This window comes from Macrotis lagotis, chromosome 1, assembly GCF_037893015.1.
Source record: "Macrotis lagotis isolate mMagLag1 chromosome 1, bilby.v1.9.chrom.fasta, whole genome shotgun sequence".
Taxonomy (NCBI): Eukaryota; Metazoa; Chordata; class Mammalia; order Peramelemorphia; family Peramelidae; genus Macrotis; species Macrotis lagotis.
In genome coordinates, this window is record NC_133658.1 from 108,746,265 (window position 1) to 108,770,840 (window position 24,576).

General features: G+C 33.9%; 1 protein-coding gene across 1 annotated transcript in view; it reads left to right on the forward strand.

Annotated features, from left to right (window-relative positions):
- ACYP2 (acylphosphatase 2) overlaps nucleotides 1-24,576 on the forward strand; it is a 228,501-nt gene that overhangs the window by 26,452 nt on the left and 177,473 nt on the right. Inside the window, exon 3 of the mRNA XM_074206211.1 lies at nucleotides 5,226-5,335. Within this exon, the coding sequence (XP_074062312.1) occupies nucleotides 5,226-5,335 (110 nt within the window). The remainder of the gene's footprint in view (nucleotides 1-5,225; nucleotides 5,336-24,576) is intronic.

Consider the following 24,576-nt stretch of genomic DNA (forward strand, 5'->3'; position numbering starts at 1 on the left):
GTGAAGGACAGCTTAAAAAAATCATCATAAGACAAGATTAACAAAAGTCAATAACCCAAATTTGTTAGAAGAGGAAATGCATAATTCAGAACTCTAACTTTGTGAAGAACAAAGAGTAAAGAAGGAAAGAAAAATAAAGATGGAGTCCATAAATCCGAAAATAAAATTGCAAAATATATTAGAAAATGATTCATGAGAAAAAGAATAGAAAAGAAAAACTGATTTAAAAAATAACTCCAGAACTCTAAAGATGCCTGAGTTTGAGTACAATGTAGGGAGTGAGGATTTAGGGAATTCTACATAAATATTATGAATTTTTAAAAAAGCAAAGTTATAATTGTGTTATTAGACAAAGCAAATATAAAAATTCACAATATTAAAAGAAACCTTAGATAATGAACCAATAGCAGCTGCACATATTGATGCATGGTGACAATCTCTGCTATCAGAGAGGCTGAAACTTTTGGATTACTTGAAGTAAGAAGTTTGAGTTTTATGTGTCTGCATTAAGCCCTACACTGAGATGGTGAGCCCATGGGACAAGGGGTCCAAAACAGAACAGCTCAAAACTTCCCTGCCAGTCAATAGTGGGCCCTTGAGTGGCCACTGCACTTCCAGCCTGAGTGAAAGAGGGAAAGTAGTTGCAAAAAATATACATATATGCATATATATGTATACATGCTTACATAAATGTTTTTATATATTATTGCACTAAATCATATCTTTTTGTGATTCAGATGACTTTCATTAATATATCTGTGACCAAGAGTTAGCATTATATGTAATGTCATAGTACTGGGAGTGGCTTCATAGGTCTTGGGAAAGAGGAAGGATACACTGAAAAATGTGAAACAAAAGACAAATTTTAATCAGATTTCTTAAAGTCAACTAAAGGAGAAAGGGCAATGCTTAACACAATTTAATACCTAATGGGAGTTTCACATCTCTCTGTTGTCCTTCAATCACATGTAGGTAAACTTTTACTTATCCAATGTTTAGGTCTGGCTCAAATGATGGCATTTTGGTCTGAGACAATGTGGTATTTTAAAAAACATAATTCAAAGTTTATTATTCTTATGTGGAAAGTGAATAAGTAAACTAGTAATGGAAGGAGCCATTGAAATGCTTTATTTTTGTTATTTCTTCTGTTTTATTTTTTCAATTACATGTAAAATAAATTTTAATATCAATTTTTAAAACTTTTGAGTTGCTAATTTTTCCCTCCCCTAACATCTCCCTGAGAGGGCAAGCAAATTGATATAGGTTATTGATATAGGTGTAGTAATGCAAAACATAATTGAAATACAAACCTAATTGGAAACAAACTAGTTTCCAAAATCATTATGTCATAATATTAGATTATTCATTTTTAAAGTTATATTTATTTTATTTTGAATTTAAGAATCAAAGCAAGATTTTCTATAACAAAGTAGAATAGAAAATGGAGTATTGGTCCTGAGGATGCAGATCTATTATTTATGACTTGCAATTTCTTTCAAATGCACAAAAAAGTTATAATGTAACTCCCCCCCCCCACTACAAACTGAGAAATGGCTACCTTTAAACACAAGTATGTAGACATGAAGATGTCAGTTCTTTTCTCTGGATGCAAGCATGTTCTATCAGAGGATGCTTGTGGTTAATTTGGATATTTATGTCAATTAGAATGACTTGGTCACTCAAAGTTGTACTTAAACAATACTGCTGCTATTGTATACAGTATTGTCTTGGTCCTGCTCATTTTGTTTTTCATGTTAGCTTGCCTCTTGACTGCAAGACAAGACCAAAGTAGAGGGAGTGTTAGAGCATGATCTTCTGTTTGCAGATGACTCTGCACTCAATTCAGCCTCTGACATTGAGATGCAACAAAATAAGAATTGATTCTTCACTGTTTGTGCTTATTTAGAAAATACAGGTGTTCTATCAGCCAGCACCACACCATCCATATGTGGAACTATTGATTACAGCATATGGAAAAGTTCTGAGTCCTGTGGACAAGTTCACCTACCTTGCCAGTGTCCTTTCCAGGGAGGTACACATTGACAATGAGGTGGACACTAGCATTGACAGAGCTAGTTCGTTATTTGGGAGGCTCCGAAAGAAAATGTGGGAGAGAAGAGGTATTAGTCTGACTACCAAACTGAAGGTCTACAGAGTCACTGTGCTGACCTCATTGTTCTATGCCTGTGAAACCTGGACAGTCTTCCTTGTCAGGAATCTGAATCGATTCCATTTAAATTGTCTTAGGAAGATCCTGAAGGTCATCTGGCAGGGGAAGATACCAGACACTGAGGTCCTTTCTCAAGCTAAACTGCCTAGCATTCCAACATTACCACAGAGAGTGCAACTGCAATGGGCTGAACACATTGTTAGAATGCCAGATGTATTCTTGCCAAAAACATTATTTTATGGAGAACTCACCCAGAGCAAGCACTCACAAGGGGGTCAGAAAAAGTGAAAGAACTTTAGAATTGATTGTGCAGCTTGGGAGACACTGGCACAGGACGCCCAGCATGGCATGCTCTTATCAATGAGGATGCTGCATTCTATGAGGAAGGCAGAATTGAAGCAACTCAAAAAGAAGGGACATCCCTAAGTTTAGAGAACCCACTGCAAGTGTTCACATGGATTGTTTGTGCCCAATCTGTGGTAAAGCTTTCCAGGCTCATGTTGGTCTGATCAACCACAGTTGGACATACTGTAATTTGTCTTAAACATAATGATGTCATTTTGGTTTTCTTTGATAATGGAGTACAAGAACCAACTGGCTTGCCTTTTACCAATTGTTAGTACTTTTTCTTTGGTCTGTTGACAGAACCGATCTGTCATTACTTTCTTGATACCCTGACAACTCTTTAATGCCTAAGCATAATAGAAGGCAAATAAAGTGCATATCTGAGAGGGAACATGATATTGTTGAAAACTAGACATGGAATCAAGGGAACACAGGTTCAAATTCAGCCTCAGACACTTTAGGGATTGTTTGACATTGGGGAAAGTCACCTAACTTTTCTGGGCCTGATTGACTCATCTGTAAAGGACAGGCTTGGATTCTATGATCTCTAAGATCTTTCAGGTCTAGATGTAGGATATTTGCTATAGAATTTTTATTGGTTTTCATTAGTTTATTTAATCTGGGGTATTATGGATCTAATGCTCTAATTATCTTGAATTTTTGAGTAGAGCACAATTTTTTTTAAAAGTTACTCTACCTTCCCTCCATACAGATTAAAATTAGGCTCAAAATTCAGTTATTAAGATAGAGGAATATTAGGACATAATACTCAACCCTTCTAATTATTTGATGTTCTGGTTTCTCCCGTCTTCTACCTATATTCTTCAAAACTGCCAGACTAATAAGCCTAAAAAAAACTCTGTCCAAATCAATCCTCTACTGGAAAATCTTGAACAGGTAGAGAAATTGTTTCTGATATGCCTTTTTTTGCAAGGCCAGATAGAAAAAGAAAATATGAGAATAGTAACATAATATGGTAATGTCCCATTTCACTAAGTTGCTGCTTCAATATTTAAGAACATTTAAAGTATACATTAATTTGAAGGGATTCCTATCAATTGGGGAAAGGCTGAACAAGTTGTTATATATGAATGTGATGAAATACCGTTTTCTGTAAGAAATCATGAGCAGGAGTAAAGTGAGCATAATCAGAAGAACATTGTATACACTGGAAGCAACATGGGGTGATGATCAACCATGATAGACTTGTTCATTCCAGCAGTACAGTAATCGGGGACAGTTTTAGGGGACTAGAGAAGGAACTGTGGAATTTGAATGAAGACCAAAATTTATTATCCTCAATTTTTAAGAACTGTTTTTATATATAATGTAATTTTGTTATCTCTTAATGTTTTCTTCCTTTGGGATCTGATTCTTTTCTCACAACACGTTCAATTTCAGTCTAACATAGATTTATTTTGTAATATAGTTACAAATGTAAAGCCTATATTAGATTGCTTTCTATTGGGGGAAGGGGAAGGGAAGGGAGGAAGGGAGAAAAATTGTAAAACTCAAAACCTTGCAAAAAAATTATTGGTAGAATCTACCATTATATGTAGTTGGAAAAACAAATAAAATATTTATAAGAAAAAAAAAATCTTGAGCAGGCAGATTTCAGAAAAATCTGGACTTACATGAACGGATGCAGAGTAAAGTGAGCAGAACCAGGAGAACATACACATTAATAGCAACAGCATGAAATGCTCAACTATGATAAACTTAGCTCTTTTCAACAGTATAGTAATCAAAGACAATTCCAAAAGACTTGTGATGGAAAATACCATCCTTGGGGCGGCTAGGTGGCTCAGTAGATAGAGCACCAGCCCTGGAGTCAGGAATGCCTGGGTTCAAATCCGGTCTCAGACACTTAATAATTACCTAGCTGTGTGGCCTTGGGCAAGCCGCTTAACCCCATTTGCCTTGCAAAAACCTAAAAAAAAAAAAAAAAGAAAATACCATCCACATTCAGAGAAAGAACTATGGAGTCTGAATGCAGACCAAGGAATATTATTTTAATTTTTTAAACTTTTTTGTTTTTTCTTTCTCATGATTTTTCCCTTTCGTTCTGTTTCTTCTTTCACAACATGACTAATATGGAAATATGTTTAATAACATGTTTATATATGTATAATCTCTGATTATTTGCTTCTTGGGGAAGGAAGGAGGGAGAGGGAGGCAGAAAAATGTAGAATGCTAAATCTTACAAAAATGAATGTTGAAAACTATCTTTATATGTAATTGGAAAAAATAAATTAATTTATTTTCCTGTTTCACTAGATAATGTATACTCTTTCTTTGACTGAGAATATTGTAGTACCTCCAAACTGTCTTTCTCAATGTAATATGAGGGAAAGAATCCTGATTCTGGAGATATAATTTTAAATCCAATTATGATGTTTTCTACCTGTGAGTCCTTGGATAAATCACTTAACTCCCTTAGTTGTCAGTTCCTTCTTCTGTTTAATGAGATTCTAAATGGCATCTGAGAGACCTACCAACTTTAGATGGAATATAGAACAAATATCATCCATTTAAGTCCAGTTGTTTTATTGTAATTGAGATATGTAATGTTCACCATTATATACCTTAAGAAAAGAAATGACAGTCCATAAGTAAGTGTTCTTTGAATTATAGAACCAAGTTTCTATGAGTCTAGGTTTTTGATGCATAATACATAATTCTTCTCTCTCCTGTTTTCCTGTTCATTTAGTACACAGAAGGTGAAGCTAAGAAGATAGGAGTTGTTGGCTGGGTTAAGAATACTCGCAAAGGAACGGTACAAGGCCAAGTTCAAGGTCCTGAAGATAAAGTCAACTCCATGTAAGTAATAAAATATCTTCAGTAATTACTAGATGAAATAGCAAGATTAATGAATTAAAATATAATGGCAGTCTATAAAATGTTTAAAGGTATTGCCAAAAATTAAATATTAGTCTTCTCCAAAAGTTTCTTACATTTTTTCATATATAATATTGTTAATCAGTTCCATAAAAACAGATTAGTTAAAGTAAAATATTCAGTTCTAGGGTTCAAATGATAATTCTTATCATTGCCAGATGTTTAGATTATATTTTAATAGATTAGGAAGAAATGCTGAACAATTGCAAATGAACAGGCTTTCGGGGTTTTATGTTAAGAAAAAAGTTAGTAATTATATATTAATAGCAACATTATGAAATTGTGTTGATTAGAAAATGTTATTTCAGGAATTCATGAATAGTGTTAGAACAGATTTAGTTTGTGTGTTATAGCAAAACCAAAAGCATGGTTGGGTTTTTTTTTTTTAACAGGAGCAAGAAGTGATGGGGTTTAGCTCAAAACTGATGATAGTGAGGTCTCCAGGAGTGTGTCAGCCCCTTCTGAGGGTCTAGAAAATATCTCTTAGGTAAAATCCTATGACAGTTTGAGGAACTCATTAACATTCTCTTCTAATCTCTATTGGAGTTGTATTAAGTATTTCTTCTTAATCTATAATGAACAATCTAAGAGCTTTAAGGAACTTTAGAGGCAGACGTTCAGCCTGACTGATTCCCATCTACAATATCACTGATATGCAGTGAAGGGGAACCTGAGACCTCTTTGAAGTGGCCTAATATACTTTTATATAGCTCTCATTGTTAATAATTTTTCTTACATTAAGTCGAAATCTCTCTCTGGAACCTTCATACATTGATCTTAATTCTGATCTCTAGGGTCAACAAAACATTCTTAATCATTCTGTTATATTACATTCCTTTAAGTTTTTGAAGACAGCTGTTATGGTCCACAAAGTCTCCTTTCCTTTAGGTGAAGCATTCCTAATTCCTTAAACCAATTCTTCTATGATTTGATCTTAACATTCATTATTAACCTGCTCATCCTCATTTTGCCACTGTCTAGCTTATTAAAAGCCTGCTTTATGGTCTGATCAGAAAGTAGTAGTACATAGGGACTGCTCTGGCCCAATAATAATAAGAATTAAAACTATTTTAAGGAACCAGACTGTGGACATCCCAGAAAATATTGTCATTTCTCTGAAGGTCAGTTATTATGAAGAGACCTAGAGGAATCCTCCGCAGGGATTTCAACCATATCAATGTACAGCTCAGTCTCCTTGGAAAAAAGAAAAAATTAGCTGTGGGTGTACAAGTGGTGGGGAAATTGAAAAGAACTTGCAACTATATGTAAATCTGTCTAAAACATGATCAAAGGTATTACCCTGGATTTTTGTTACAAGATGAATTCTATTTATGTTCACTTCCCCATCAAAAGAATGTTGAAATCAAAAATTTCCAATGTTGAAATCAGAAATATTTCCCAAAGTGTGTATGTGAACCAGGTGTTTATTTGTGCAGTTTCTCAAACCCAAAAAGATGAATTAATTCCTGAAGGAAATGATATTGAACTTAGCTGCCCTGATCCAACAGACAACACAGCCAAAAACAAGTATATCAGAAAGTTTTGGATGGTATCTATGTTGCTGAGAAATGCACAGTGCAAAAAAAAAAAATGATGAGTAAGTTGGAAAAGATGCCAAAGGCCATGTCCTGAAAAGTCAACCACTTATTCAGTTGTCAAAATAAAAATACTTTTCATAAAAAAAAGTAGTACATAGGGACTGTTGGACTGTTAATCACCTCACCATACTAGAACATTTAGCTTCTTTAATTGCTACCTCATACAATAATGGTTTTGGCTACTATTTCACATTTAAAATTAATAATAAATTTGTCCACTAAAAGTTTTTCAGAAAAATTTCTATCTAGACAAAGCTCTCATTTCTATATTTGTGAGATTTTTAAAAATTCAAATATAAGGCTTAATATTTATCTGTTAAATTTTATCTTATTCTATTTAGACTATTATTTTAGCTTGTTGAGAACACTATGTGGGAGCTTTGTATTGATAATGAATTTCTTGATAGAAGAAACTGAAAAGAAATACTCAGATAGGTAGGAGAGTTAGGAGAGTAATATTAGGGGAAAAAGGAAGAAAATTTAGGAGGAGAAGGGTAGTCAATAGTGGTAGTCAATACTGTCAAATGCAGCAGAAATCTCAAGAAGAATGACCTTCACATTTGTTAATTAAGAGGTCACTTGGTAACTGAAGAAAGCAGCTTCAGTTGATTGATGAAGGCACAAGCCAGATTGGAAAAGATGAGAAGTGAGAGGAGAAATTAAATTATTACAAGTAAGTTTTTCTGTTTATTTGACTGTAAAAGGTAAGAGAGATATAGAACAGTAGCTTGAAGGTATAGTTGGTTCTAGAGGGCTCTAAAGAGAACATATTACAATTTTCTATGCTAGCTATTTTAAACCCTACTGTTGCCATAAAGAGAAAGAGATTTCCTTTGAACAGGACCTAAGGAGGTGCCATCCAGGCACTGTTATGTGAGAAGCAGGGGAACATAAGACAGCTCTGAGGATAAGCAAAATTTATGAAGTAGTTCATTAACAGAAATAACTAATTAATTCTGTTGTGTTTAAAAAATAAAATTTCATGTGACAGTCCACTTGGACATACATAAAAGTGTCATAAAGTCATTTTCTAGAAAGATTACTATTCTCAGAGGTAAATCTAGAAATATTAACACAATATAGTATATGCATTGATTTTTAAATAAATTCCCAAACATTTATAAAGGCCTTCTATGTGCAGGACATTGAGGCAGATACTTGGGCCACAAAGGTGATAAACAGAAATGTTCTCAATCTCAGAGAACTTAAGGTCTTATCAGAAGATTGTACTGCAAAGAATATAATAGGGACAAAGAAGTGATTTGCAAAATCTTATCCTGTATCTCATTCTATGTCAATGTCCTGGAGGGATCTTCTCCCTTTTAACTATCTCCCCACTCTCAGTAGTCTCAACTGAGTCTCTAGAGAAAGAGGAAGTTTTTATATTAGTACTAAAGTAAATATTACTCACTTTTAACAATTTTACTGAGTATGTTGATATTAAAGAAAGATGTAATTTCTCCTAGCTAAAATTTGGGTTTCTTGAAGCCATTTTTATACTTTTGAACTAACATTTTGTGTCTTGTAGTCTTTCTTAGTAATAACCACAATTCTTAATTTAATTCAATTGTGTTAAACTGTTTTACATTATGTATACATTGAAACTCAACTAAATTGTTCATTTGCCAAATAGGGACTGATGGAAAGTCCCAGATGATTTTAAGCATTCCCACAACCACAAAATCTATTTAATTTCCTTCTTTAAAAAATTTGAAAAAAGAGCAAATCAGTTGCAGAGTGCTTTATGATAAAGTCACTTAAAATTCTTAAATCTGTAACAAATGACATTCTGAAATTCATTTTTAAACACCAAAACAGATCATTTATTTTGAATATAAATAGAAAGCAAGTTTAAAAACTGAAATATGTTTGTGTCATGCTTGTGTTTTCATTGTTCCATGATTTATGTTTTCTTTATGTTATACTAATTCATACTCTCTTAAATTATTTGGTAGGGATCTTAAAGTTCATCTTCATAAAGACATAGAAATCTAGTTTTGTAGATCTTGAGATAGAAAAAATTTTAGAAGCCATATAGTTCAACTTCTTCATTTTACAAATGAGAAAACAAAATTTTTTTGTCTCAGTGAATAGATATCTCATTCAGAAATAAATGAGATATAAAGACAAAATGCATTAATGAAATAAAATAATATGGATTGTAGACACCCATAAATGGCAAAATTACAAAGAATCAAAGTATAATTTAATGAAATGGCAAAAAATTTACGTAAAAGATGGGGCTTCCTTACATTAGTTAATATAATCACTCAAGTGTTCTAGAATATAAACACAAGGTATTAAATACAAAGATGGTTATATTTATTAGGTTTAATGTACAAACAAGACTAAAACTTAATTGTTTTTTTTAAAATAAGACTCTAAGCATAAAGTACTACGTATGAAGAAATTTTACTATAATGTGTGAATAAATCCTTAACTCCTTAGACTGAAAGGTAACTAATAACACAGAGGTAACACTCTGGCTGAGAGAATCAGACACAGCTAGGTCTTTGGATAAAAAGAGCAAATCAGTGAAAGAGTTAGCCAGTAAAATGGTAGAATTCTAACTCATTGATCTTCTGTTTGATTATTGGAATTATAAGTGGAAGAAAAGCCAAGACTCTTAAAGGGAATCATTCTTTGCTGGAAGGGAAGTATTTTTGAACTCTCCTCTTTTTCCTTTTTCCTCCCATTGACTGTGTCATTGGAGAGATTAGATTAGTAGGAGACAATACCAAGAAAAGAGAAACACCACCAAAGGAGACATGGGTAAAGCCTTATGGAAGAGTGAAATGCCAGTTATGGATTTTAGAGGAGCTTGCTGTATAAAAATCCTACTAAGAGATAAAGTACCAGAATTAAGAGTTACTCTTTTTTTAGTGGTCTTCTCTGCATGTCTTCTTTAGCATTAAGTTTGATCCCACTCTACCCAAGTACTTTATGTGTCCTTTTTTCTAGTTGTCTTTGCCAGGCAATGGGATTAAGTGACTTCACACAGCTAGGTAATTATTAAAGGTCTTTGGTCTGTTTTGAACTCAGGTCCTCCTGACTCCTGGGTTGGTGCTCTGTCCACTGTGCCACCTACCTGCCCCCATGTGTACTTTTATTTTTTTATTTTCATTTTTTATTTGATTTTATTTTTAGATTTTTTTTTGCAAGGGAATGGGGTTAAGTGACTTGCCCAAGGCCACACAGCTAGATAATTATTAAATGTTTGAGGCCAGATTTGAACTCAGGTACTCCTGACTCCAGGACTGGTGCTCTATCCACTATGCTACCTAGTCACCCCCATGTGTACTTTTAAGAGAATATACCCTAGGCTTTTGGGGGGAATATTTCATGCTAACTGCAGACTATATAGCATTTTAGTAAAAGCCTTTACTAAAGGCCATTTGGTTCCATTGGCTGATTGATTATTAATGGGAAGCTTGTGAGAAACATATTCTGGGTTACCTTAAGAACCCTAAGTTATATAGCCACTCTGGAAACTGAATCAGCCAATAAGGGTTTCCAGAGTAACCTAGAAGAGATGTTGCACTTATAAGAATATTGAGTACTTTTTGCTATAAAAGATTTATATTTTGAGTAGAATTTAAGTTTTTCTACATTTCTATCTCCTTTTCCCTATATTTGACTCTTGAGATTTAAAATTTCCTATTCTACACGGTCCTACTTATCTTCCTCTGTACTATTATCTTATCCATCATGAATACTATTGCCTTTTAGTCTTTATCCTCCTTTATTATTTCTTCTCCTTCAGTTCTTCCCTACTTTCTCAAACATGGAATACCACTTTCTCAAAAGATCTTAGAGGTCATTCGGTTGGTACACAAAAGTTGTATCAGATTGTCTAAAATAAGTAGTTCATGAGAAGTAACTGACTTCTCCTAGACCAATTGTAACATCATGCTAATATTTGGGGTCTGCTTATGTTCCTTTATTCATAAATTTTACCTCAAAATGATGAACCCCAAAGCAATCCCAATTGGTTGGAAAGTGAAGATTTAGTAAAGGGCATGAGCTTTATTTCTTCGTCTAAGTCTAGTCTTCAAGTTTCAGATAGACAAAAAAAGTCTTGCCTTACTTATCTGCAAATCTTGGATTTGGATTAATAACCATGTTTGATTTCCTCCCATATTACTTTCATTTGATGTAGAAGAGCAAGAGAAATATTTATCACCTTTATGAATCATGGAACCTATCCAGGAAGTCATTTCCAAGAAGTTATAATCATTTAGCTTAATGGACATGTTTTACATGACCTAATTCATGCACTCTAATGGATAAAGTATAATTGTTTTATCATGATAACAAAAGGTCTACAATAGCTACGATTTTAAGTTATTAATTAATAGGAAATTATAGCAAGTCACCATACATAGGAATATATTTTTATCAATATATAAAAATAAGCATCAATAATTCTTTGCTTACTATCTATGCTAGATATTGAATTATTATTAGAAAATAATAGTATAAAAATTAATAAATGATAAAGAAATTGAGTGAAGAAATAAATTCATAGATTAGTGTTGATATGACACATTTGTATAGCATTTCATAGCTTATGGGGTAGTTTGACAGTTTACAAAATGCTTTCCCTTAGAACTTGTAAGTTAAATATCTTGATTATGAATGTCCCTGTTTTGCTTATAGCAAATTAGCCTATATAAGTCAAGAGATGGGATTTCAATTCAAGATATCAAGACTTAGAATCTGGTGCCCATTTCACTACAACTATATTGTATTATTTTTTCCTTTTAACTTTAAAATAAGAGGTTTTCTATCTTCTTAGGGTGTAATATGAAAATCAAGAAAGAAAATTATAGAGTTAAATTATTTTTAAGGACATGAGTGAGATTTCATTTAAAATTGTGAAAAAGTAGAATTTAACAGTGACTGATTTAGATGAGGTATTATTTGAAAATACAATAATCAGTTCAGTTATTGTTGCCAGGTCAATAACATCCAAGGACATTTTACAGATGTGTAAATTTATTTTTTTCTTCTGTGTCTCATTTTCTCAGTTTGGTTGACAGATGGTTTTCTTTTGCAAATTGTACTACAAGTTTCCAATTTTAGAATTGTTCTGCCAATATTTTTTGGTAGAGAAACAATTTTTCAACTATTATTTTATTAAATGACAGTACCAGGAAAAATATTTTATATTCTTGTATAATAGATTCAAATTTATTTATAATATATCATATATAATATATATCATATATCATATATATCATATATCATATATATCATATATTTATTTATATTTATATAATATATGATATATCATATATATGATATATATTATATATATTATTTATAATATATATCAATATATATTTATTTATAATATATATCAATTATAATGACTATATATAAACAAAGTATTATTTCTCCAATATTACTTTCATATGACAGAAGAGAAAGAATAGGGAAGAAATAACTTTTGACTATATTATATTAAATGTAATTTTTCCCCATAGCCTGATCAAAATAATTCTTTTTAAAAAAAATAATTCAAATAGTCTAAAATAATTCAATAGTTGAAAAACTTTTGTTAGCAATTTGAGCCTATCAGCAAAATGCTAAAATTAAAATTGGACTTTAATTGTCATATTTGCATTTTTACTTATTTATAACATTCAGAAGCTAATTGCCTTTGAGATTTTGTGTACAATTATAAGTATCACATTTTAAGAAGCTAATTGAAAAATTGGCATAACTCCAAAAAAGGATATTCAAGATACAAGGTGCCTGGAAAGTGCCATGAAGAACTGGGGTTAATTTCCTAGAAGACATAATTGTAGAGATAATGTAGCTATTTTCAGTTTTTTGAAAGAACTGCCACGGGAAGAGCATGACTTAGTGGTAAGAATATTGTCTCTGGAGTCAAGATAACCTGGTTCAAATCCTGTCTTGTTCACCTATACAACCTTGGGCAAATTTTTAAATCTCCCTGGGTCCCCATTTCTTTGTGAAATGAAAGGAAGCATCTAAGGTACTGGGTAACTCAGTGGCTATGGACCTATGTAAAAGCAGAATAATAACTCTTTGATTCAGTCTCAGAAGACTGATTTAGAAACAGTGTATGGAAATAATAAGCAGCCAGATTTTGGTTAATGAAAGGAAGAATATTCTAACAATTTATAACGTGCACCAAAATAGAGTGAGCTATTTTTAATGAACTAAGCTCTATATCAGTGGAAATATTCTGGGACTGGAGACCTATATCCAGATATGGTATGGAAGAGATTCCTTATTGAGTGGGTAAACTTGATTACCTCCAAGGTGAACTTTAATACTAAAGTAATATTTTTTTCTTATATATAATTTGTCTACATATATATGTATATAATTTGTCTACAAGTTGTCTGTAACTTTATACAAAATTTAAAGGTTGGCTGGCAGAATTGACATATTATGTGCCATTTCATAGCTGCTGTTCATTTAATAACATTTGAACAAATCTTAAATTCTTAAAAATAGTAATGGAATTACTTTAGTAATGGAATTATAGTGCTTTCAATTTCTAGATGTAATGGGAATAGATTATAATGAAACACTGGATTTTGTGAAGGGTAAAATTGCCACATTGAGCAATTAATTGAGCAATTAATTTAATATTTTTAAATTTTGACTTTTGGGTCCTACCCTAATAGTGGTTTCTAAGTGACCAGAATGGAGTCCTAGCTTTTCCTTTAGTTAGTACTTCTCATATAATGCTTTTTAAACAGTTTTGACATATTTCTTAATATAATTATCACAACATCCTAGTGTTAAACAAATGGAAAAGATGAAGTTTTAAAGAAAAATTCCATTAGATACTCCATTAGAATGGCTTAAATATGTTTTAGTAGAATGAGAAAATATTGAAGAATCATGATTATATAAAATATTTAAAGGGTTGTTGCTGTTATTTGTCCTTTATTCTTGAAGAAGGCTGTGATATCAGGGAAGAGATGCCATTACATTCAAGTGAATTGGATTTGAGTGAGGGGGGCTGGACTAAGTCACCAGCATCACTTTCTCCTCCAGAGTCATCTGGGTCCAGTGGCCAGACAAAGGTCAAGATCACTGGAGAGGGCCCTGAATGTGAGGCAATGGGATTAAGTGATTTGCCCAGGATCAAACATCTAGAAAGTTCAGAGGGTCTAAGGCAGGATTTGAACTCAGATTCTCATGATTCTAGGACTGATGCTTTATCCACTGTGCCATCTAGCTTCCCCAAGGGTAATTTGACTATAGAGTTAAGATGTTTTATTCTTAAACAATATTTTATACTTCAAAGCTATTCTTTAACCTTCTTTATAAATATTGCAAATCTGTAGCATTAACCACTTAAATATGTTTTATGCTTCAAAGTCATAACTTTAACATGCTTTTTTGTTTTCAGTAATTTTATTTTAAAAATTTCAACTAGGAGTTGAATGAATATTTCAATCAAATAAATCAATCCAATATAAAGTAAGTTTCAAGCTACTTTAGCCAAATAAGAAAACTTATTTATTCACTGATCGATCAATCAGTTATAGTTTTTTGACCATCACAAGAAATTGTTTGGACTGGCTGAGAAAACTTAGTTCTTCCTTATAGGTCATCTATACAATATTGAGTCATCAGTTTGGTTTGAGGAATTTGAAATATTTGGTGGTGGAAAGAAGAGAGAGCTATCCCTTCTTAGAAGGTAGAGAGAGGAAGAGTCCCTTGACCTAGGTCTTCTCTCTCCTACCCTCTTCTACTCCTGACTAGAGGAAGATCTTGTGAAATTTGGAGAATTGGAAGATTTGGGATCTTTCATCAACATCACAGCAGCATTTATGGAACCACTAATGGTAGTATCTGCATTAGGGGCCAGGGACAGAGTGGATGAGATGAGGAAAACAGATTCATTCAAGACTTTACAAAAAACCTAATAAAAAGATGACAGGCATTAAGTTCTTGCAATGTACCAGACATTATGCTAAGGACTAAGATACAAAGAAAGGCAAAATTATATCCTGCCCTCAAGAAACTCATGTTCTAATGATGAGATAACATGTAAACAATTAGGTACATATATACGCATAGTAAATTGGAGAAAGCACTAACATTGAGGGAGACTGGGAAAGGCCTCTTGAAGAAGGTGGAATTTAACTTAAGACTTAGAAGCCAGGAGACTTGGATGAGCAGGGAGATACTTTCCAGACATGGGAAAACAGCTAGTTAAAAAACTCTGTCTGGAAATGGATATCATCTGTGATAAATTGTAAGATTAATTTTACCAAATCATAAATTACATGGAGAGGAGTTAAAGAAACCTGGAAGGGTAAGGGAAGGCCAGACTATATAGGTCTTTAAAAGCCAAATAGATTTTATATTTCATTCTGGAGATGGTTAGGAGCCACTCTAGTGTACTGAATAGGGGAGTGACATGGTCAGACCTACTTTTTAGAAAGATTAATTTGATAACTGAGTGGAGAATGGATTAGAGTAGGGAGAGACTTGAGAAAGAGACCAATCAGAAGTCTGTTTAAATGGTACAGGAATGAGATAATGAAGATCTGCACCAAGGTTATGGCAGTGTTAGAGAAGAGTACCAAGTTAGAAATGACATATTGGTAACAGATTGCTTATGTAAGTGAATGTGAGGAGTCAAGAATGACACCTAAGTTGTGAGCCTAGTTGACTAGGAGGATGGTGATGCCCAGGATGATAGTGAGGAAAGTAGGAAGAGAGGATAGTTTGGAAAAGATAATTTCAGTTTGGGCATGTTGAACTTAAAATGTTTATAGGATATCCAGTTCAGATATTTGGAGATATGAGACTAGAAGTTAGGAGTATAGAGTTGTATGTGAGAATTATTTGTAGGGTTTTTTTAAGGTTTGGTTTTGTTTTTTTTTTTTGCAAGGCAAACGGGGTTAAGTGGCTTGCCCAAGGCCACACACACAGCTAGGTAATTATTAAGTGTCTGAGATCAGATTTGAACCCAGGTACTCCTGACTCCAGGGCCAGTGCTTTATCCACTGCGCCATCTAGCCGCCCCTGAATTATTTGTAAATAGACAGTAATTGTATCCAGGGGACCTGATGAGCTAATTAAACAAGATAGGATACAGGATGTAGAAAAGAGAGCCCAGGACAGAGCTTTAGGGAATACCCACAATTGGTGGGCATAAAGATCCAACAGAAGAGACCTAGAAGGAGTGGTCAGACTGGTTAGAGGAAAATCAGGAAGAAGCAATGCTTCAAAAATCTAGGGAGAAGAGTTTCAAGTAGGACTTCAGGTGGTTGAAAAGAATGAAGATTGAGAAAAGGCCATTAGATTTGGCAATGAATAGATATTGGCAAACCAGAGTAAGGTGAGTAGTGGAAGCATTATAAATGGTTTCTCCAAGGAGTTTAACCACCCTACCCCCAATAACCTATAAGAATAACTATATGACAATAACTAGTAGGGAAGAGCAAATGAGGGGATTTTAAAGCTGGGAGAGACATGGATACATTTTATAAGCAGCTTCTAGGGAGAGATTTGAGAAAAATAGTGGGTGTCATCTCCATAAGATGAATTAGCAATTAAGGGTGTGGTTGGAGGACTTTGTGTTGACCAGGAGAAGGGCTACCTCTTTGGCTGACATGGGTAAAGGAGGAGTTGCTGGGTGAAGACACATGAGCAGTGTGAGATATGGAGGAGGAAATGGGAGCTCTTACTCAGCTTGACAGGATAGAATGCTTTTGGGAAGCACTATTTTTATTATAGAAAGTGGCTTCTTGAAAACAGATTAAATTTTTCATATTTTTTGAAAGTGAAAAAGCTTTGAAATAATTTCTCCAGTGACAATTTTAATTGCCAAAACTGTTGTCAAAAGTATAACAAAAGGTATTATTAAAATCAAAGCATTTGCATTTCATTTTCCCTCTTATAAACAATATTTCACATTAGATAATATGCTTCTTGCTGACCAAGATTTTTATAATGATGCTTATTTTCAACACCAGTGGAAAAAAATATAAATTAAGAACTTGATTTGTCCACCATTGCAAATTGGCTTTTAAAAAATGTAATAAGTCCAAGTTTTCCAACTCTAGGTGGTGCTCTTTGTTTTTTTGCATGTTGTTACCTCACTAAATTGGATGCTTTGTTTTCAAAGCTAGCTGTTTTTGGATACTTGTGAACAACATTTCTCATAAGATTTCCTTTTCTGCACATTCTAACAAACTCTAGAGTTATGTGTAATGATACAGACTAAAAAATGTCATTTATTTTGTAAAGGACCTAAGCAACTCAGATCTTTCTGAAATCTGTTTCTATAGCAACTGAATAGCATATTGTCATGACCCAATATGATGCAGGTTCCAGGATGCTTAAAAAAAATCGAAAACGTAATTTATCACTTTCATTTGCTATTAATCTTCATTCCTGAAAAAGGATTCATGAAACTATGATTTTCTTCCTCAGTGACTAGGTTTATTTTATGAATAAGATCAAAACATAAAACTTAGAGATATTATTAGCTGTTGCTATAGCAACTGATTCAGCACTGCTCTCCCCTTTGCTCAAGGGGGTGCTAGTTTTGGATCTTTATGAACACTGCAGGTTCTTTTTTATTTCTCTCCTCTATCAATTTAGCTCCCCCCCCCTCCAGTTAGGATTATACCCAAAGAAAAGAATTCTGAGCCAGAGACATGTCAGAATAAGCTGTTTAGACAAGATAAAACCTAAAGAACCTTCTGAACAGCTATACTTTTGCTGTTTCCTCAGCCATATATCCTTTCTGGAGACTGCACACTGATCCCAGTAAAGTGGGGAAAACAATGTGGCAAGGCCACACCCAGTTCTGAGATTTCTAAGTGGAAATTCAAAGAATTCTAATAAATTCTTTGAGAATTCTAATAAAAAGTAACAGGTAACTAAGTATATTCTCTGAGGATTGTAGAGGTGAGAGAGGGAGCTTAGAATACAATCCCCTGTCGTCCTCTTTAAAGTGATTCACACCATGATATTTATTGAGAGTGTAATTTGCCTGGAGCCCTCTCTGAAACCAGCCTTCCCTTCTGATCAGTAGAGGGCACACTTGATGTTTTCCTGCTTCAAAGCAAGCAACATCCAAAACCAAAACCAATTTTATTCACTAAACTTTGGAGTATGAGGTCTAAGGATCATTACCTGGAATTTGAAAAAGTAATATCAGGAAGTTCTATTGCTATTAAAGTGAATATTATCGTAAATGTTCACAGAATATTAATCTTCCTCTTCACAGAAAGCATAGTACTAAACACTGTGGGGTGGATCCTGAAGTATAAGCCACAACCTGGCTTTTTAAGAATTTCTGGGGGACCTAATTGGTGAGAGAAGATTTAAGTACACAAAAAGTTATCAATAGAAATGTAAATAAACCATAACTATAGCATTTCATTGATTTACCAGTCTCATAAATATAAGAAAAAGGTATGAGATTAGGCCTTTCTTTTCCACTAACCATCTAACTACATATATATATATATATATATATATATATGTGTGTGTGTGTGTGTGTATATGTATATATGTATATATATGTATATATATAATTATTTATTTTAGATTTTAGTAGGGATTTGAATAGAGATTACTAGCCTATAGTTTACAGATGTCACTTTCCCTTTTTAAAAAAAAAAATCAGAGCATTTACTTCTAACCAAATCTGTGGTACCTCTTCTATTCTCCACAGTCTTTGAAAGATATTCTTTTCGTTACCTTCAAATATAGTTTATCTGAACCTCTTCTTACTTATCTTGATCTGTTCACTCTGAACTACTTTTTCTTGGTCTTTCCAGTTCAAAGATCATTCCACTTGTCAGAGAAAATATAAGTAACATAATTACTTAACTATTTTCTTTGTCACCCATTATCATTCATCTCAGAGTAGTAGGGGGCTCTCCCTTTCTTTCATTTTCTTTTTGCCTGTATAATTACTATCACCTCCATAACCACAACAAAAGCAATCAAACAAACCAAAAAAAAATCTGCTATCCCTTACTCTTCTGTAGTATTCTTACTAGCTTTAGCTAAATGGTATAATGGATAGATCACTTCAGTTGGAGTTAGGAAGTCCTGAGTTCAAATCTTACCTTAGACATTTATGAACTTTGTGACTGACCCTGAACAAGTTCTTCAACTTTTCTCAGTCTCAGTTTCCCTCTTTGTAAAACAGTCATAATAATAGTGCTTCATAGGGGTTGTTGTGAGAATCTAATGAGATAAGTGTAAAGAGCTTGGCATAGTGATTGGGACATAAATAATATATATATATAATATGTTATATATGTAATATATACAATATATAGGCTATTTTGATACAGCTATTATTATTATTACATATTTATAATATTCCTTGCTGGATCATTATCCATATTATGTTCCTCATACTTCTGGGATACCTGAAGCTTCTTTCCTAGCCTCTTTTTTATATTCTTAGTAACCTTATTAGCTCAAATGGGTTTAATTTTCATCTCTATGTAGATAATGCCAATATATTTTTATGTATATACATATGTAAATATAAGCAAACATAAGTATACATTTATATATACATATGTGTATATATATGTATATAAATATATTTTTTCAATCTGAATCTCTTAACTGAGATGCAGGTCCCCATTGCCAACTGATTATTGAACATTTCAAAATAGGTATGTAATAGGTATCTCAAATTCAACATGTCTAAAACAAAACTCATTATCTTCCCCTGAAATGCACCACTTTTCCAAACTTCCCTATTTTTATTGAACCACTATCCTTTCAGTCACTTAGGTCCTCAATCTCAATACCATCTTCTACACTTCATTCCCCTTTACCTCACACACTCAATCAGTTGCCAAATCGTATCTTTTATACCTTCAAGACATTTCTCCCATCCATCCCCTGCTCTCTGTTCATACCGTGATCAACCTAATCTGTGTTCTCATTGTATTATTGTATTATCCTCTTAGTTTTTCAGGCTCACATCTCCCCCCACCCCATTTCAGTGTATCCTCCATAAAACCTCCAGAATGATTTTTCTTAAAGTATCATTTTGACCATGTCACTTCCCACTCAGTAAACCTAGTGGTTCCCTGTTTTCTCTAGGATCAAATAAAATTCGGTGTTTGACATTAAACATTTTAATGTAAAGCCCTTTATAGCTTTATTACAGGTGTGATAAAATCCTGTGAAATTAGTCTTCTTATTGTTCCATCTTCTTTATCTTTATACCATGCTTGGAAATGCCTTTTGTCTTCTACTTTTCCTCTTAGAATTCCTAGTTTCCTTCAAGACTCAGCTCTTTTTTCATGATACCTTTTCTCACGTCTGAAGTATCTAGTATATATATATATATATATATATATATATATATATATATATATGTATATATATAATATTACATGTGTATATGTACATAGATCTGTTTTATATTTATACCTGTACACATACATAAATATATATGTATGACTGTATTGTAAATACCTCAAAGATAGGTTCTGTTTCATTTTTATATTTATACTTTCAGCAGCTAGAATAGTGCATGGCCTATAATAACTGGTGGTCAAAATATTGTTGTTGATTGATGATAGTTAATATTTACAAACATTATTTCATTTGAGTTTTAGAATAACCCTATGAGGTGGTATTGTCCCCATTTTACAGGTGAGAAAATTCAGGTTCCAAGAGATTTGGTGACTTGCCAGTTGTCACGAAGTTTGTTGGAGTCCAAAGTGGAATTTGGATCCAGATAATCTTGTGCCTAGACCCATCGCTCTTCCTGGTCCATGCTGGCACAGCCTTCTCGGGCTAGATTAGGAAGCAGATATTTTCCCACTAAGGAAGCCAGGGTGGGCACCTGCATGGGGGAGGGGGGTGGGGAGGGAATGACAAGCATGTTTGGTAGAGAGCCTTTCTGCTAGGCTTTTCTAACCTGAGAATGCCTGCAGGGAACAGATAAGAGCAGGGAGAACCAGAATGTCTGGGCTGGGACCTTTTGGTTGTTGGTTTGTTTTCACTGCTGTTGCAAAAGTGATTATGCTGAAAAGAGGAAGAGAAAGGAGTTGCTGAGGCTGGTGGAGCTGATTCCAAAGCTGTTCACATATAGTGTCACAGGTTTAGCTGAGGAAGGTCAGGACATGGTCAGCCCCCTCGCAGAGCAAAGGAAGCTCTCTCAGCTGTGTCCTGGGAGTCAGCTGTCACTCAGTAAGGCCTCTTGCCCTCTGCATAGACTCTGTCTCTCCCTGGCTTGAGGCAGCTGCCCCATCCTATTTTGTTACTCCTACCTCATTCTCTGGATAGGTTGACTGGTGAAATCCTTGGTTTAATTCCAGCATGGCATTCTGATTACCCTTTTGGCTTGGGGTTCATACTCATTTTTTATTTTGGCCTCCCAGTGTGTTTTTTTCCCCCTTGGGATTGTCAATTGACCTTAAATTGTGTTCTCAGAAGTCTTTCAAAATTGAAAAAATAATTGAGGGAAGGAGGAGCTGGTCCTTCTAAGTGGCTCTCATTTTTTGTTTATGTGTTCCCCCTCCCCATGATATCTGTGATGCTGTGTAAGTCTTGTGTTCCAAAACAAACTATAAGTTGCCAGTGTTATGACCACAGAGATTAATGGAATATGAGTGATGAAAAGATCTTGTCGTAGGATGAGTGATGGCATCTTTAACCCATTTCTTATTTTCTTGGGCAGGTTTTATTCAAGAGTTAAGACAAACTGAACAATACTGGACACTGGCTTTAGTATCCTTTATGAATTAATCAGCAATTTGCTCATTCAACAAATATAAAAGAACTTACTCAGCACTATGCTAGGTTCTAGGAGATATGAAGATGAGCATGATCTCTGAGCCTAGTAGAACTTATAGTTTCATATGGAGGAGATGTGACATATAACTAATAATAATAATAATAAAATATATAAGAAGTATATAAGAGGCACAAATAAAATCCACATGTCTGAGGCAATAGTCAATATATGAGGGGGGTGGCTAGGTGGCGCAGTGGATAGAGAACCAGCCCTGGAGTCAGGAGTACCTGAGTTCAAATCTGGCCCCAGACACTTAATAATTGCCTAACTGTGTGGCCTTGGGCAACCACTTAACCCCATTTGCCTTGCAAAAAAAAATAGTCAATACATGAGGGTAGAATCAGTTAAAGTTAAATGATATTTGAATTGGGCTATTTGAGTATAGATTGATAGAAATAAAAGGCTGACTGCTATAGTGTCAAGATCTTGGTTTTGGAGTCTGAGAATCTGAATTTGAATCCTGGCTCTGTTACTTACTAGCAGTGTAACCTTAGACAAGTCACTTCTCTGGGTCTCAGTTTCTTTATCTGTAAAAAGAGGAGGCTATTCTAGATAATAACTAACTGCTATAAATTAAATTTGTGGAGTGGGAAAATAGAATTCTAAGAAAAAAGCATGAATAAAAAGAATTGAGGGGAAAAAACACATATGTTAAAACTTGTATCCTTTCTGAAATTGATCCTCAAACTGGACAGAAAATCTCAGATGTAGTCTTACTATGGCTGAGTACCGCAGGATCTATTATTTCCCTACATTGCTCTGAATATGGTGCTACTCTGTTTTTTGTCTTTGTCATATTGTTGATTCATATTGAACTTTCAATCTATTAAAATCACCAAGGTTTTCCCCTAAGAAAAGTACATGTCCTTTTATTTTGTTTTTTTTTTCTGACAAATATTGATTTTGTTGAACTTACATACTAGATTCCTTGAATCATTAAATGTGATCTTACTGATTTCAGTTGTTCCAGATTGTTGAGCTAATTTTTTAACCCATAAAGTCCAGGTTGTTTTGTATTCTGTATCCAAAGTAATAGCTAAGCCTATTATCTTTGGGTCACAAAAAATTGATAAACATAACATCTGTACTGTCTCCTAAGTCACTAAAATTTTTGAACAGGGTAGGACCAAGGACAGAGACCTTGATACTCCACTAGAGCTCTCCCTTCTAATTGATATTGATCCATTTTTAAGTACTTTGAGTCTGATTTATGTCTACTCTGTGAACTGCTATGAAAGTTTTAACTATAAAAATTTCATCCACATTATCTCTATGCAATGAGAGTCCTTATAAAAATGCCTTGCTAAAGTCCAGAAATGCTACATTTATAACATTCCTCTGATCTATTGCTAGTTTAATAAGTGTCCAAAAAAGTGATGATTCTGATGTCATTTATTTATTTATTTGTTTGTTGCAGGGCACTGGAGTTAAAGTGACTTGCCCAAGGTCACACAACTAGGTAATTATTAAGGTTCTGAGGATGGACTTGAGCTCAGGTCCACCTGACTCCAGGGCCGGTGCTCTATCCACTGCACCACCTAGCTACCCCTGATGCCATTTATTCACTCCATGCTGCTGTTAGAGTGTACAGTGTTTTTCTGGTTCTGCTCATCTCACTCAGCATCAGTTCATGCAAATACCTCCAAGCTTCCCTGAATTCCCTTCCCTCCTGGTTTCTAATAGAACAATAGTGTTCCATGACATACATCTACCACAATTTGTTAAGCCATTCCCCAACTGATGGACATTTACTTGATTTCCAATTCTTTGCCACCACAAAGAGAGCTGCTATGAATATTTTTGTACAAGTGATGTTTTTACCCTTTTCCATGATCTCTTCAGGGTATAGACCCAGTAGTGGTATTGCTGGATCAAAGGGCATGCACATTTTTGTTGTTTTTTTTAGTGTAATTCCAAATTGCTCTCCAAAAAGGTTGGATGAGTTCACAGCTCCACCAATAATGTATTAGTATCCCAGATTTCCCACATCCCTTTCCAACATTGATCATTGTCCTTTCTGGTCATACTGGCCAGTCTGAAAGGTGTGAGATGGTACCTCAGAGATGCTTTAATTTGCATTTCTCTAATAAGTAATGATTTAGAGCAATTTTTCATGACTATGGATTGTTTTGATTTCCTCATCTATAAATTGCCTTTGCATATCCTTTGGATGTCATTAATCCTTGATGAATACATATAGATTCAGGATGACCATGGCTTATCTGCATACTCATATACTGTTTCTTTATTACTTCATTCTAGAATTTTAACAGGAACTGACAATAAGCTCACTGACCTCTAGTTTGAAGTATCTCACATTTTTCCATTTATGTAAATCAGAATAAAATTTCCTTTCTCCTGACCTCATTCCCATTCTCCACACTATCTGAAAAATTATCAACAGTTATTCAAAAATCACATCTACATGTTCTTTCGGTGCCTTGTGATGTATTTGGCACAGCTAGTTCATTTTAACTCATGGATGCTAGCTAATTGTTCTCTTAGTATCTTATCACATCCTGAATTTTAATTTACACATGTCATTTAGCTTCTTTTGACCTAAATTTCCTCATATGAAAAATGAGGGGAGTGGATTACATTAATTCTCTTCCCGTTCTAGATCTGTAATGATAAAGAATTATCTATAAATATTTTTCATTTTGGTGTCAGAGTAGGAGGAGAATAATTCTCTTTTTTCCTGGTGGTCCATTTTCACATAGATCATTTTCCCTTGATAAAAAGTAAGGATGTTTCATTTTTGTTTTTTT